Source organism: Periplaneta americana, chromosome 6 (assembly GCF_040183065.1).
Source record: "Periplaneta americana isolate PAMFEO1 chromosome 6, P.americana_PAMFEO1_priV1, whole genome shotgun sequence".
Lineage (NCBI taxonomy): Eukaryota > Metazoa > Arthropoda > Insecta > Blattodea > Blattidae > Periplaneta > Periplaneta americana.
The window spans coordinates 62082929-62095986 of NC_091122.1; the positions used below are offsets into that span (position 1 = coordinate 62082929).

General features: G+C 33.3%; 1 protein-coding gene across 5 annotated transcripts in view; it reads left to right on the forward strand.

Moving 5' to 3' along the window:
• Idua (alpha-L-iduronidase) overlaps positions 1-13058 on the forward strand; it is an 83677-nt gene that overhangs the window by 38771 nt on the left and 31848 nt on the right. For all 5 annotated transcript variants that reach the window (XM_069828226.1, XM_069828227.1, XM_069828223.1 and 2 more), the window contains 4 exons: positions 706-991; positions 2465-2668; positions 7809-7937; positions 10578-10839. In XM_069828226.1, coding sequence (XP_069684327.1) covers positions 706-991; positions 2465-2668; positions 7809-7937; positions 10578-10839 — 881 coding nt within the window. The remainder of the gene's footprint in view (positions 1-705; positions 992-2464; positions 2669-7808; positions 7938-10577; positions 10840-13058) is intronic.

A 13058-nucleotide genomic window follows, 5' to 3' on the forward strand; every position in this document is an offset into this window, starting at 1 on the left:
TTATCATGGTATACTCAGTCTCTTTTTTTGGGATATCACTTTCTTTATGAATTATATGTTTCATTCACTTAGTACAGTGTAGTTGTTGGTACTATGGAATTTATGTGAATATTCCTTCTTAACTCTTTACTATGTTATTAACGTTTAAAACACAACTGCAATATGAAGAAGTTGATGTAAATACTTTTATTTTGCAGACAATATAGATAATATCAAATAGAAAGGAACCTTATAAAAATAACGACATAAAATTTCACGTTCCATTTGAAATTTGTGCACCACTGTTTTCTTAATCCAAACAGGCTGCTTATTCCTCCTTCCGTAAGTAGCGCTTGATGCCCGCGCACTACGTCAAGATCAGAAAAATGCGCTTGCTTTGACGTCACTGGGTTATGCAGTGCTTCTAGACTTTTAAACTGTACCGATCTATAGAATTTTCAAAAATGATATTCTTGTATAAACCAATAATTGTCATAAGGAATTTAGGAAGGACCTCGGAATTAAAATGAATTGAAAATATTTTATCACCGTAGTCAGAAATCTAATCTAATCTAATCTAATCTAATCTAATCTAATCTAATCTAATCTAATCTAATTTGTGAGGTTTATGATACAAAAAACTTAATTTTGTTGCATTTGTGAAGTTTATTTCAGAAGTAATATCGAACCTTACCTTGACATAACTAAAATTATGTGTGCTTGCAGCTTACCTGCAGTATTTCACAGCGTGTTCATCGGGATTGCAAGACGCTGGGCGCGGACAGTTGCATCTTGGGGGTCCCGCGGGTTTGTTTAAAGCCCGCGAGAAACATCCCCTGTGTTGGGGACTGCTGGAGCACTGTGCTGACCAGACCACCTGCCCTCTGGATTTCATATCTTTCCACAAGAAAGGTGACGGCTCTGGGACTGCCATCGTGGATCAAGGACTCCAGCTCGCACGCAATATCAGCGAAATGTTTCCCGCCCTACGAGGAATTGCATTAGCCAACGAGTAAGTGTAGCAGTGTTGAAATGGCTCATTATTTATTAGAGTAGACACTGTGACGTGGAGAATATGAGTTATTGGTATTTAGAAAAACTACGTGGCCGAGGGGATCATCACTGCCACAAGAGAAGCCGTACGCGGTATTTCCGCCAATAACTTTCAGCGGTGTGTCCAGCAGCTGCATACATGCATAGCGACCAACGGCGACTAATTCAAGAGATGATGTGGAAATTTTATAATATGGTGCGACAGAACAACAGTCCACGTACTTAATAACTGTACCTCGTATGTAGATTAAATTTGGACGTGGTACTGTACTAGATATGTGGCCAGTTTCCTAACCACAATCAAGAAAACTTTAGGAATGTAAAATTTTAAACACTTTCCGTAAGGATCACATTCATTTCATTATTATTCGTTATTCTTCATATCTTGTCCAATGGATGATGAACTGTGAAGATGGATTTTCGGTCCTTCATATCAGTTGTCAGTTGTGAAATTATTGAAGAACATTTACATAGTTGGCATCTTGAACATATCGTGTGAATGTAAGAAGTATTTCTCTATCATATTATCACAGTATAGTATATAGTCATGAAGCTCAATACGTATACTGTTTTCGCTGTAAGAAAAATCCTGATGTAAACACAAGCGCGTTGCTATCATATCCGTGATTGGCTCCCAGTCGAAACACTCACACAATGCAGAAAATATAGTTCGTATTTGGAAACCATAATCTTTTATTATTTGAATATAAAAAATTGAATTCTAGTTGTTAAATACGATGAAATATATAACTTCACTCATATATAAAACGCTATGTAAAAAAAAAGTACTTTTATATGAACGCGGATGAATACCAACAGTAATACCGAGGTAGTCTGTTCTTGTAACAAGCTGGCGTCACTTAAGCTCGTAGTTGTTCACGTAAGGGCCTGGTACTGAAGCATGGCTTCTACATCCTCGGTCTGTGAGGTTATTAAACATAAAACTGGAAACCCTCTCAAAAGCGGAGAAAAACAAATAGTCTTAAATGTATATAATAAATTAAGTAAGTTTTAATTACAGTAATTATAAAGTAAATGTTTCCTAAGCAAACGAATGCATAGTAGTGAGGTTAGGCCTACTTGACGAGTAACGGGATATGTTTAACATGAAACAGAATGTACAACAGTGGGCGGGAACATGTACTGAGAATATATGGCGCCAAAGAGCGGCCAATGAAGCCTCACTTCAGTCACGTGCTATTGTTTATATTAGGATTTTTCTTACAGCGAAAATATTATAGTAAATATGCATCCATAGATAGTTGTTAACCACTAGGATCGCTAATATCGCCTCATTACAGACAATGCGAAATAGTACCTGCACAGTCTATTGTTCCTAGTACCCTCATAAACCGAAGCTTCGTGACTATATAATTACTAGACTGTGGTATTATCCTACCTATGAAGGGAATAACAACAGCGTTTCTTACAGTGAGGCAGATCCTCTGACTGGATGGTCCAAAAGCGAACCCTGGAGAGCCGACGTCAGGTACGCCTCATTGGTGGCATCAGTAATAGCGCAGCATCAGCTGGTGATGGTACGCCAGCATGGCTTTCCCTTGAAGTTGCTCAGCAATGACAATGCCTTCCTCAACTATCACCCGTACTACTTTTCGCAGCGCACTCTGCTGACCAGGTAATTCTGAGCTCAAATTACTATATTTTTTGTAGTTCTTACGCAGTAATACAGTGCCTCTCTACATTTTACTTTCTTGTTACACGTGTTGTTGCAAGGAACCTACTGCAGCTACTGAGGGTATTCAATGACGAAACTGAACATGCGCGAGAAATCTTCGACAAATTTGCCTGGAATCCTACAATCACGCTATCATTACTGAAACCTTTTTTATTGACCGTTTGAACATATAATAATAATAATAATAATAATAATAATAATAATAATAATAATAATAATAATGTTTTAATTATTCTGGGAGAGTTAAGGTCGTGAGGGCTTCTCTTTCACTCAACCAGAGGATAAAAAGGAAATACATGATAATATAATGTTAATACAAAAGAAAATTATAGGTAAACCTAAAACAAAATCGAAACCGAAAAAATTCTGTGTTGTTTGGGTAAAGGGACATAAGTCATAAAAATCAGTTTTGGGATAAATGAAAATTAAACTTCGGATGCTTATTGCAAATAAGTTTCTATACACAAAACACAACAACTGCTAGTATTTTTTTTTTATTTTTTGCACACTTGCTTGTATAATTTAACTTGTGTGTTCATCTGGGGAACAAAATTCCATTTGCACAAAAAAAAAAAAAAAGACTTATCCCCCTTTATCCGAAAACCACAGAAATATGCTTACGCCAGAGGATTATCGAACTTATATAATCCTCACTTAAACTAGATGACAAATTAAATTACAAGATTACTTTATAAACTAGTTACAGTTGTGAATTTTAATACAGTATATACCCTAAGACACTGCGCGTTCTACAGAGTGAACCATAAGTAATGTCATTAATTTCAGGGGGTTATTCTTTGAGATATTTCAAACAAAAACGTTACATGCAATTTTGCTCGTTTTTGCTTCCTTTTCGAGATCAAAATTACTTTATATGAAACATTTCATAGAGTAAAATAAAAAAATATATATATTTTTTGGAATCTATGTTTCCTTTTTCTTTGTTTCTTTCTTGCTTTATTTCTTTACTTTCTTTCTTTCTTTCTATATTTCTTTATTTTTTCTTTCTTTCTTGCTTTACTTCTTTACTTTCTTTCTTGCTCACTTCCTTTCTTTCTTTTTCTTTCTTTCTTCTTTCTTTCTATATTTCTATCTTTTTTCTTTCTTTCTTTATTTCTTTACTTTCTTTCTTACTCACTTTCTTTCCTTCCTTTCTTTATTTATCGTTTCTATCCTTCTTTTTTCTATCTTTCTTTTTTCATTCTTTATTTCTTACTTTCTTTCTTTATTTTCTTTCTTTCTTTATTTCTATATTTTTTCTTTTTCCTTTCTTTCTCCCTTGCTTTCTTTCTTTCTTTCTTTTTTCTTCCTTTCTTGCTTTATTTCTTTATTTTCTTCCTTTCTTACTTCTTTCTTTCTTTTTTCTATCTTTCTTTCTTTTTCTATCTTTCTTCCTTTTTCTATCTTTCTTTCTTTTTTCTTTCTTTCTTGCTTTATTTCTTTATTATCTTTCTTTCTTACTCTCTTTCTTTCTTTTTCCTTTTTTTCTTTCTTGTTTTATTTCTTTCTTTCTTACTGTCTTTCTTTCTTTCTTTCTTTTTTCTTTCTTTCTTTTTCCTTTCTTTCTTTCTTTCTTTTTCCTTTCTTTCTTTACTTTCTTTCCTACTCCCTTTCTTTCTTTCTGTATTTCTTTCTTTTTCTTTCTTTTTACTTTCTTTCTTTACTTTCTTTCTTACTCTCTTTCTATATTTCTTTCTTTTCTCTTTCTTTCTTACTCTCTTTCTTTCTTTCTATATTTCTTTCTTTCTTGGTTTATTTCTTTACTTACTTTCTTTCGTACTCTCTTTCTTTCTGTATTTATTTCTTTTTCCTTTCTTTCTTCAATTTCTTTCTTACTCTCTTTCTTCTTTTCTGTATTTATTTCTTTCTTTTTCATTTCTTTCTTTCTTCACTTTCTTTCTTACTCTCTTTCTTTCTTTCTATATTTCTTTCTTTCTTGGTTTATTTCTTTACTTTCTTCCTTACTATTTCTTTCTTTCTGCATTTCTTTCTTTCTTTCTTTCTTACTCTCTCTTTCTTTCTTTCTTTCTGTATTTCTTTCATTTTATCTCTTTCTTTTCCTTTCTTTCTTTACTTTCTTTTTTTACTCTCTTTCTTTCTTTTTTCTTTCTTTCTTTCTTTCTTACTCTCTTTCTTTCTTTCTGTATTTCTTTCTTTTTTATTTCTTTCTTTTCCTTTCCTTCTTTCTTTACTTTCTTTCTTACTCTCTTTCTTTCATGTTTTTCTTTCTATATTTCTTTCTTTCTTAGTTTATTTCTTTACTTTCTTTCTTACTCACTTTCTTTCTTTCTTTCTTTATTGAAATACTTATAAGTTAGGATTACTTTTTCTTAAAGTAGTCGTTATTATAGCATAGTTTTTATTTATAGGCTAGTTCTAGGTTTATTGTATTCATTTATTTATAGTTAGAATTAAATTTATGTCTATTTTATTTTTTTCTATTGCTGTAATTATTGTAATGTTATTATTGTATAGTCTATATCACTGCCACCGGGTGTAGGCTATACCCAATTGTAGTGTTAATAAATAAATACATACATATATATGTATGTATATATATGTATGTATATACATATATATATATATATATATATATATATATAATTTTTCTCTGCTGCTACAGTCGAATGCTTTGTTGAATCTACGAATGCCAAATTTGTCTCTAGAATAATAAGTTTCCTTCACTATATCCTGCACTTAATAATTCTTGATATTATACCTAAAGGAAGATGAAGGGCGGGCAGTGCGGAATGAAATAGGAATTTCCTGACTTGGTTTCCGCTGTGCGTGCAGCTAACGATGTGACTGCCACACATTTCATTTATTAAAAGCTGAGGTCTGGATATGTCCGTGGTCTTCCATACGTCCTGATTAGTAGCGTCCGAATTTCATTAATGCTCTTACAATTATTTACGCCCACGCGTATTGATCACGCGTCCACTGGAATATAGGCTTCAGCAACGCGTGTGGATTCAGCACGAATTTACGTAATTAGATAGATGGGCACGCAGTTATTTAACGTACTTCCCAAACGTGGGAAATTACTCAGGATTCTTTTGTGGTGAAGATGAAGAATGAAATGGAGGTAGTGACGATGAAGGTTACTGTAAGAAAGCGGTAGTAATTATGGCAAAGAAGAAAAAAATTATGAAGATGGTGGTTATTATGATTAGAAGATCTTGGTGTTCTTAAAGAAGATAACGACGACTGAATTGACGTTTATATGCTGGAGTTGTTGGTAATAATAATAATAATAATAATAATAATAATAATAATAATAACAATAATAATAATATATAATTTTTTCTTAGCTATAGAATATGCCATTAGGAAAGTCCAGGAAAACAGAGAGGGTTTGGAATTGAACGGGTTACAAGAGCTGCTTGTTTATGCGGATGATGTGAATATGTTAGAAAAAATACACAAACGATTAGGAAAAAAACGGGAATTTTACTTGAAGCAAATAAGGGGATAGGTTTGGAAAAAAAAATCTCGAAGAAAATTAAGTACGGTTTATATGATTACGTCTCGTGATCAGACACAGTACGAAATGGCAATAAAAAAATTGGAAATTTATCTTTTGAAAAGGTGGAAAAATTCGAATACTTTGAAGCAACAGTAACAGATATAAATGACCCTCGAAAGGAAATGAAACGCAGTATAAATATGGGAAATGTTTGCTATTATTCGAATGAGAAGCTTTTGTCATGTAGTGTGCTGTCAAAAAATCTGAAAGTTAGAATTATGCAGTACTCGGGAAAAGTGACATAAATCAGTTTCCACAAACCTTTTTTGATAATGTATTGACAGCTTACGGAACATCTGCTCGCTTGGAAAAAGAGACATAAGTATTTCTCCCATTACAATAATTCATACAGAAAAAAATCAAATCGATATAAACCAGTGTAAGTTGTCAATAAAGTATCAAAAAATGTTTGTGGAAAATGACTTATGTCACTTTTCCCAAGCACTGCAGAATTTATAAAACAGTTATATTACCGGTTGTTCTGTATGGCTGTGAAACTTGGACTCTCACTTTGAGAGATGAACAGAGATTAAGTGTGTTTGGAATAAGGTTCTTAGGAAAATATTTGGGGCTAAGAGGGATGACGTTACAGGAGAATGGAGAAAGTTATACAACGCAGAACTGCAAGCATTGTATTCTTCACCTGACATAATTAGAAACATTAAATTCAGACGTTTGAGATGGGCAGGGCATGTAGCATGTATGGACGAATCCAGAAATGCATATAGACTGAGACCTGAGGGAAAAAGAACTTTGATAAGGCCGAGACGTAGGTGGGGGGATAATATTAAAATGGATTTGAGGAAGGTGGGATATGATGGTAAAGACTGGATTAATCTTGCTCAGGATAGGGATCGATTGCGGATGTGAGGGCGACAATGAACCTCTGGGTTCTTAAAAGGAGTTTGTAAGTAGCTTAAATATCAATATAGCCTATAGAGACCAATAATTATGTTTGTTTTACAAAATAGCTGAACGGCAAAACAAGCATATCATACAAAATCGAGAAAAGAATTTGGACGGTCTTGATTGTCTTGTAAGTTGTTCTGGTATAGCTACTTAATGCTTTTTGTCATCCAGTAGCAGATGTTCCTTTGTTAAAAGTATTGATAGAATGTTACATGATGATGAAATTTCATTTGTTATTTGAATTTACTGAAAGAGCAGTTAATCTTTTAGTACTTTGATTTTTATTGTATCTGTAAATTTAATATTAATTGTAATTATAATTGTAATTGTATTCTTAATATTGTAGTTGTAATTCCTCGTAGAAGGGAAGAGAAGGCCTTATGGCCTTATCTCTACCAGGTTAAATAAATAAATAAATAAATAAATAAATAAATAAATAAATAAATAAATAAATAAATAAATAAATAAATAAATAAATGTCGAATTTCTCCTAGTGTTCCCTTTGTTGTTTTGTGTTCCCCTTTTTTATAGTATATTTTCCCTTGTTCCCCTTGTGTTCCCCTTCGTGTATGACAATAAGTTTTTGTCTGTTCTTACATTATCTTGTATTCTCAGAAAAATAATAAAAGTTATGTGATTTTCCAGATTTCAAATGAATCACACCAACCCTCCACATGTACAGTTCTTCAAGAAGCCGGTATATGTAACCATGGCGCTGCTGTCGCTGCTCGGCACGAGACAACTGGATGTAGAAATATTGACGCCAGATGACAGGCACGTGATAATTCGTTATTTAAAGTGATATCACAGTCTAGTATATACAGACACGAAGTTTGAGTTTATGAGGATACTAGGAACAATAGACTGTGCAGGTACTATTTCGCATTGTCTGTAATGTTGTCTGTAATGAGGCGATAGTAGCGATCCTAGTGGTTAGCAACTATCTATGGATGCATATTTACTACGTATTGAGCTTCGTGACTGTATATACTAGGCTGTGGTGATATCGTAGCCGTCAAGTACGAAACTTGCCTGGTTCTGCGTGTATATTTTTGCATTAATTCGCAATTTGAACTTTTCGCTGTTGTCTACTTACGAAATAATTTTATTTACTATCATAACAAAAAGTAATTAGGAATTTCTGAACAGTTTTGAATATGAAAAGTAAGCCGCTTCTGAACACTGTGAAATAAAGTCGCTTGTGCAAAAAACGTTCCACATTAGACACAAGTTATACAAATAACTATTAATTAATAGTAAATGAGACTTGAGTAATAAAATTGTTTTGTTGATAATAAAATTCATAGAACGTCATGTGAAATTATTCGGACTATGACACTTTTACTACGTCATTCTACTTTTGACAAATAAAACGGTACGAAAGGACGTGTTTCAACCAATCATGGCTATTTATCGCTACAATTTTATCACTTCCCTAGCATTTGTTTCTTTGTTTGCCAACATTTCAAAATGCAAATTCTTTACGGTACTATAAAACATGCTTTGCGAACGTCCTTTGTTTCCCGCATAGATAATCAACTGAAAATAGCGGCTCCGTTCAAACGTTTTGGTGAAGCTAACATTAGTGAAATAGAATTTTAGTACATAAGTCAATTAATACCTATTTTATTGTATTAGAGTGCTTTATTTCTTCTAATCTTTATATACTTTCTTCTGTTTTTATCATCTCCTTACCATTTGTTTGTTTGTTTGCCAACATTTAAAACAGCAAATTCTTTATGGTACTATAAAACATGCTTTGCGATCGTCATTTGTTTCCCGCATAGATAGTCAACTGAAAATTGTGTCTCCGTTCAAACGTTTTGGTGAAGCTAACATTAATTAAATAGAATTTTAGTAAGTCAATTAATATTTTATTTAGTTCTTCTAATCTTTATATACTTTCTTCTAATCGTGTAATAGTCAATTAAATCCCATTCGAGTTTTGATTTTTCTCTAGACAAATCAAAACCTCTCGTGTTGTTTTATAATTTTATAAACAGCTTTCCCAATGACGGGACTGCCTCATTGGACAAAGCATAATAAACATATTGAGTGAAAAAAAGACCACAAAAGAGAAATGAGGGGAACGAACAAAAGGGAAAATTAAGTACAGGAAAGATAATTCTCCCTTTTTGATAAATAAAAATAATAATATATAGGCCTACTATATTTTTGTATGCAGAATAGAACAGATGAAGTGAGGTCAGAGTCCGGAAACTGACTGAGATTAGTATCGGTATGTAGCCTATAAGTTTCGGTACCAACAATATGGTGAATATTAAAAAATGTGGAGGTTTCGAACAAGAACAGTCATTTCCAAAATAGTATTATTTTCAGGAAGTAGAAAAAACTGTTTCGAGCCTACACCTTACTCCAAAGTGAACAATTTTATGTGTCGTGCATGTTACGTCCGTTGTTCTAATGGTGTCTATAATCATGATTTTAGTCATTTTCTGTGCATTTTATAGACAACAATATTTTGGAAATGTGCGGTTTTGTTTGCTGCTTCTATTTGCTGCTAAATTCTTCCAATTTCTAATTTTACTAATTCTAATACCCTGCAAGACATCATCTTCCCATCTTAATTTCGGTCTTCCAACTTTTCTTGTTTGTAATGGTTGTGTCATATGGATCTTTTTGACAGTTTTATTATTGTCCATACGTATCGATATCCAGCCCAGGCCAATCTATTAATTTTAATATACTTCACTAAGTCAGGTTTCTTATATAATTCATACAATTCACAATTTCTTCTTCTTCTCCAAGTATCACCTTCTTTCTTAGCCCCAAAAATAGTTCTTAGTATCTTTCTTTCAAAAGTAGCCAGAGATTACTCATCTGACTTTAATAGACTCCAAGTTTCTGTTGCATATGTAATCACTGGTCTTATAAGAGCTTTATAAATCAGTAGTTTAGTTTTCTTTGTTATTAAATGTGATCTAACATGTTTTCTAAATCCAAAGAAACATCTATTTGTAGCTATTATGCATTTTTGAATTTCTATTGGCTGTCATTCTCACAGGTGATTTCTGAGCCCAAATATTTAAATGGAACAGTCTGGAATTTGTATGAACCTATTACAATATGCGATGGATAATATGTACATTCCTTACTGGAAGATGGTATATATTTATTCTTACATTGATTAGTTTACAAATTCATTTTTCTAGCAGCACTCTCAAATCTTACAAAGGCTTCCTTCATTGCAGACTGCGTTCTTCCAATTATGTCAATGTCATCTGCATAGGCAAGAATTTGCACAGATTTATAGAATATTATGCCTCTTATGTTCAGTTCAGCATCTCTGATAATAATCAACAATACAACAATTTCAAAAGTCCCTTGCCCTTAATAAAACACCTTTACTTCCTTCCTCATCAAGTCTACCTCTTTTCATGTTATTGTACACAGACTATCAGTACTGGCTGCAGGATCTAGCGGGCAGAATCCTTGGTCTGGGGCGGTGCTACTGGTGTTCAACAACGACACGGAATCTGATCCCCAACAGAGTGTCAACGTGAGACTCAGGGTGCACAACATACGTGGTTCTTCGCCTCGTTTTGTTATGTACTTATTAAACAACTATCTCACCAATCCTGCGCAGGTGTGGCAGCAGCATGGTTCTATCTACTTCCCAGACTTCACACTGAGATCATTGATTAGGGCTGCTGAGGTGAGTACAATCAACAGTTCCTGTTAAATGCAGTGGTGGTGCGTCAAGCACAAGAGCACGTGAACACCTTGTTTCCATAAATGCACGACTAGTTTTATTATTTAATACCGTATTGACGCAGTGGAAATGTATAATATCACAATCGAGTATTTTAAACTTCTCGCATCTTGCATAAACTTCTTATGTAAACTTGGCAACATCCGTTCACGTACAAGCCGTGCTCTTTTCAAGAAGGTTACAGGAATTTCACGCATGCGCGAGAGAAAATTGTGTTTCGCTAGCCGCTTATGACTCGTCAAGAGCACAAAGCGTTAAGTGAACAGTGAATGTATCCTACAGATGTCAGTTGTATCGATGCCTATCGTTCACTTGCTATATCTCGAGGAGGAAATTTAATAGTCTGTATTTTAGCCTGTAGGTGTCAGCATTTCTCACTGTCGGAACGTTTACTTTATGTGGATGTGTGTACAGTGCTGCTACGAGAGTGTAGTTTGTGAATTACTACACTTCAGTGTCAGCATAATAGCATAGTTGGCTTTCAAACACGTGCTGGCTGAATGTGATGGTGGTATGAATTTAAATATCTGTATGCTTGTGTATATTATTTAAGAATAATATTTACTGGGATGTATTTATAGTAATCAATCTATGCGAATGGGATTACAGTACTGGTATAGGCTATACTGTATCAGTGTGTTGTGAATCAAAATATATTACTGAACACACGCGTTTATAAATAACGGCATTGTGGTATGTACAATATTAATTTTTAACAAACGTAAACAAGAACTCTGTTCAAGTAATTTCGAACAGTAAAGAACTGGGTAAACTGGATTACGAGGAAAAATTGGAAATAAAAAGACTGGACTTAATCATCATCATTATTATTATTATTATTATTATTATTATTATTATTATTATTACATGTTGTTTTGAATTTATATACGGTTTTTTCGGTAGTGAAACATTGGAATCATGACATTTCATATTAGGCTAAACGTACGATTTCAAACTCTCTTCGATTTTGGAACAAAAAATTGTGAACACACATAATATTTTATCACGAGCCGCTACTGGTTAAATGCATTAACCATGAATGCAGCACAGATTATAAAAATGGACTGTACTATTACAATAGCGCTACAAATGGAACCTTCAATATTAATGGATATTTCACTCAAACTTGGACCACGCAAGGAGCTTCTTTGTACCGATTTGAGCTCGTGAAGGTTAAACTCTATCATACACACGCTGCAGTACTCTGGCTCAGTCATTCAATCGTTGTAATAATATTGTATGCAGAGTGCAGAATTCAAGATGTCATGGTATAACATTGTCATCGTCAAATACCAGGTGAAAAGCTTTCAATGTTAAACGTCATGTTAACACAAATAAACATCAAGAGACTTATAAAGAGGAATTTAGTGATGGAATTACGCATTCATTTTACTGTATGAAGAAATATGTGATAATTTATTTTCGCTGACGTTCGCTCACTAGATTAACTAATACCAAACCGCTCTCATTTCTAGAAAAATATATACATAGAATACATAGACATATTCCAGATGAGCCAACCTTGCGAAAAGTGTGTCAGAAACATTTAGAACCAGTTAGAACCGTTCAGAACCATTATCTGATGCATGTAACCTATAAGATAAAACATTGTAATAAATATAAATAGATCATTTTCTTAATTAATAACAGTGTATATCTCCAATAAATGAGTTCTTAGCATCGCCACAGATACACTTGATTGTACTTGTCACTAGAGAGTTCTTGAAATTTATATTTTCCCCGCCATTCATAAAATATTTTGATATGATACCTCTTGTACAAAAGGGGAGATCTATAACTGAAACTTGATTAATATATTTAAGTATTATTTGTATTTATCCTGGTAATAATGAACAGTTTGACTCGTAGACATTTTGTTTTTCAGCATTAACTTCCCATGATTGTATGAGAAGATGCGAAGAGAACGGCAGTTACGTAGACCTTCGGCTCCCCCCCTACTACCAATAATACATAATACAATGTCAATACGGCGGTTGCTGTCGTCTGCGATGCAACGAACTTTCCTGTTGATTTTCGAGTTCATTTTTTTCCTGGTTATTATATGCTTATTTAAGTTGTGTTAACTCTTGCTAAGTGGTTTTATATTTTATTTTATCCGTCCTAGTATTTATTTTGTTATAGTAAATATTTTTGTTTTATTA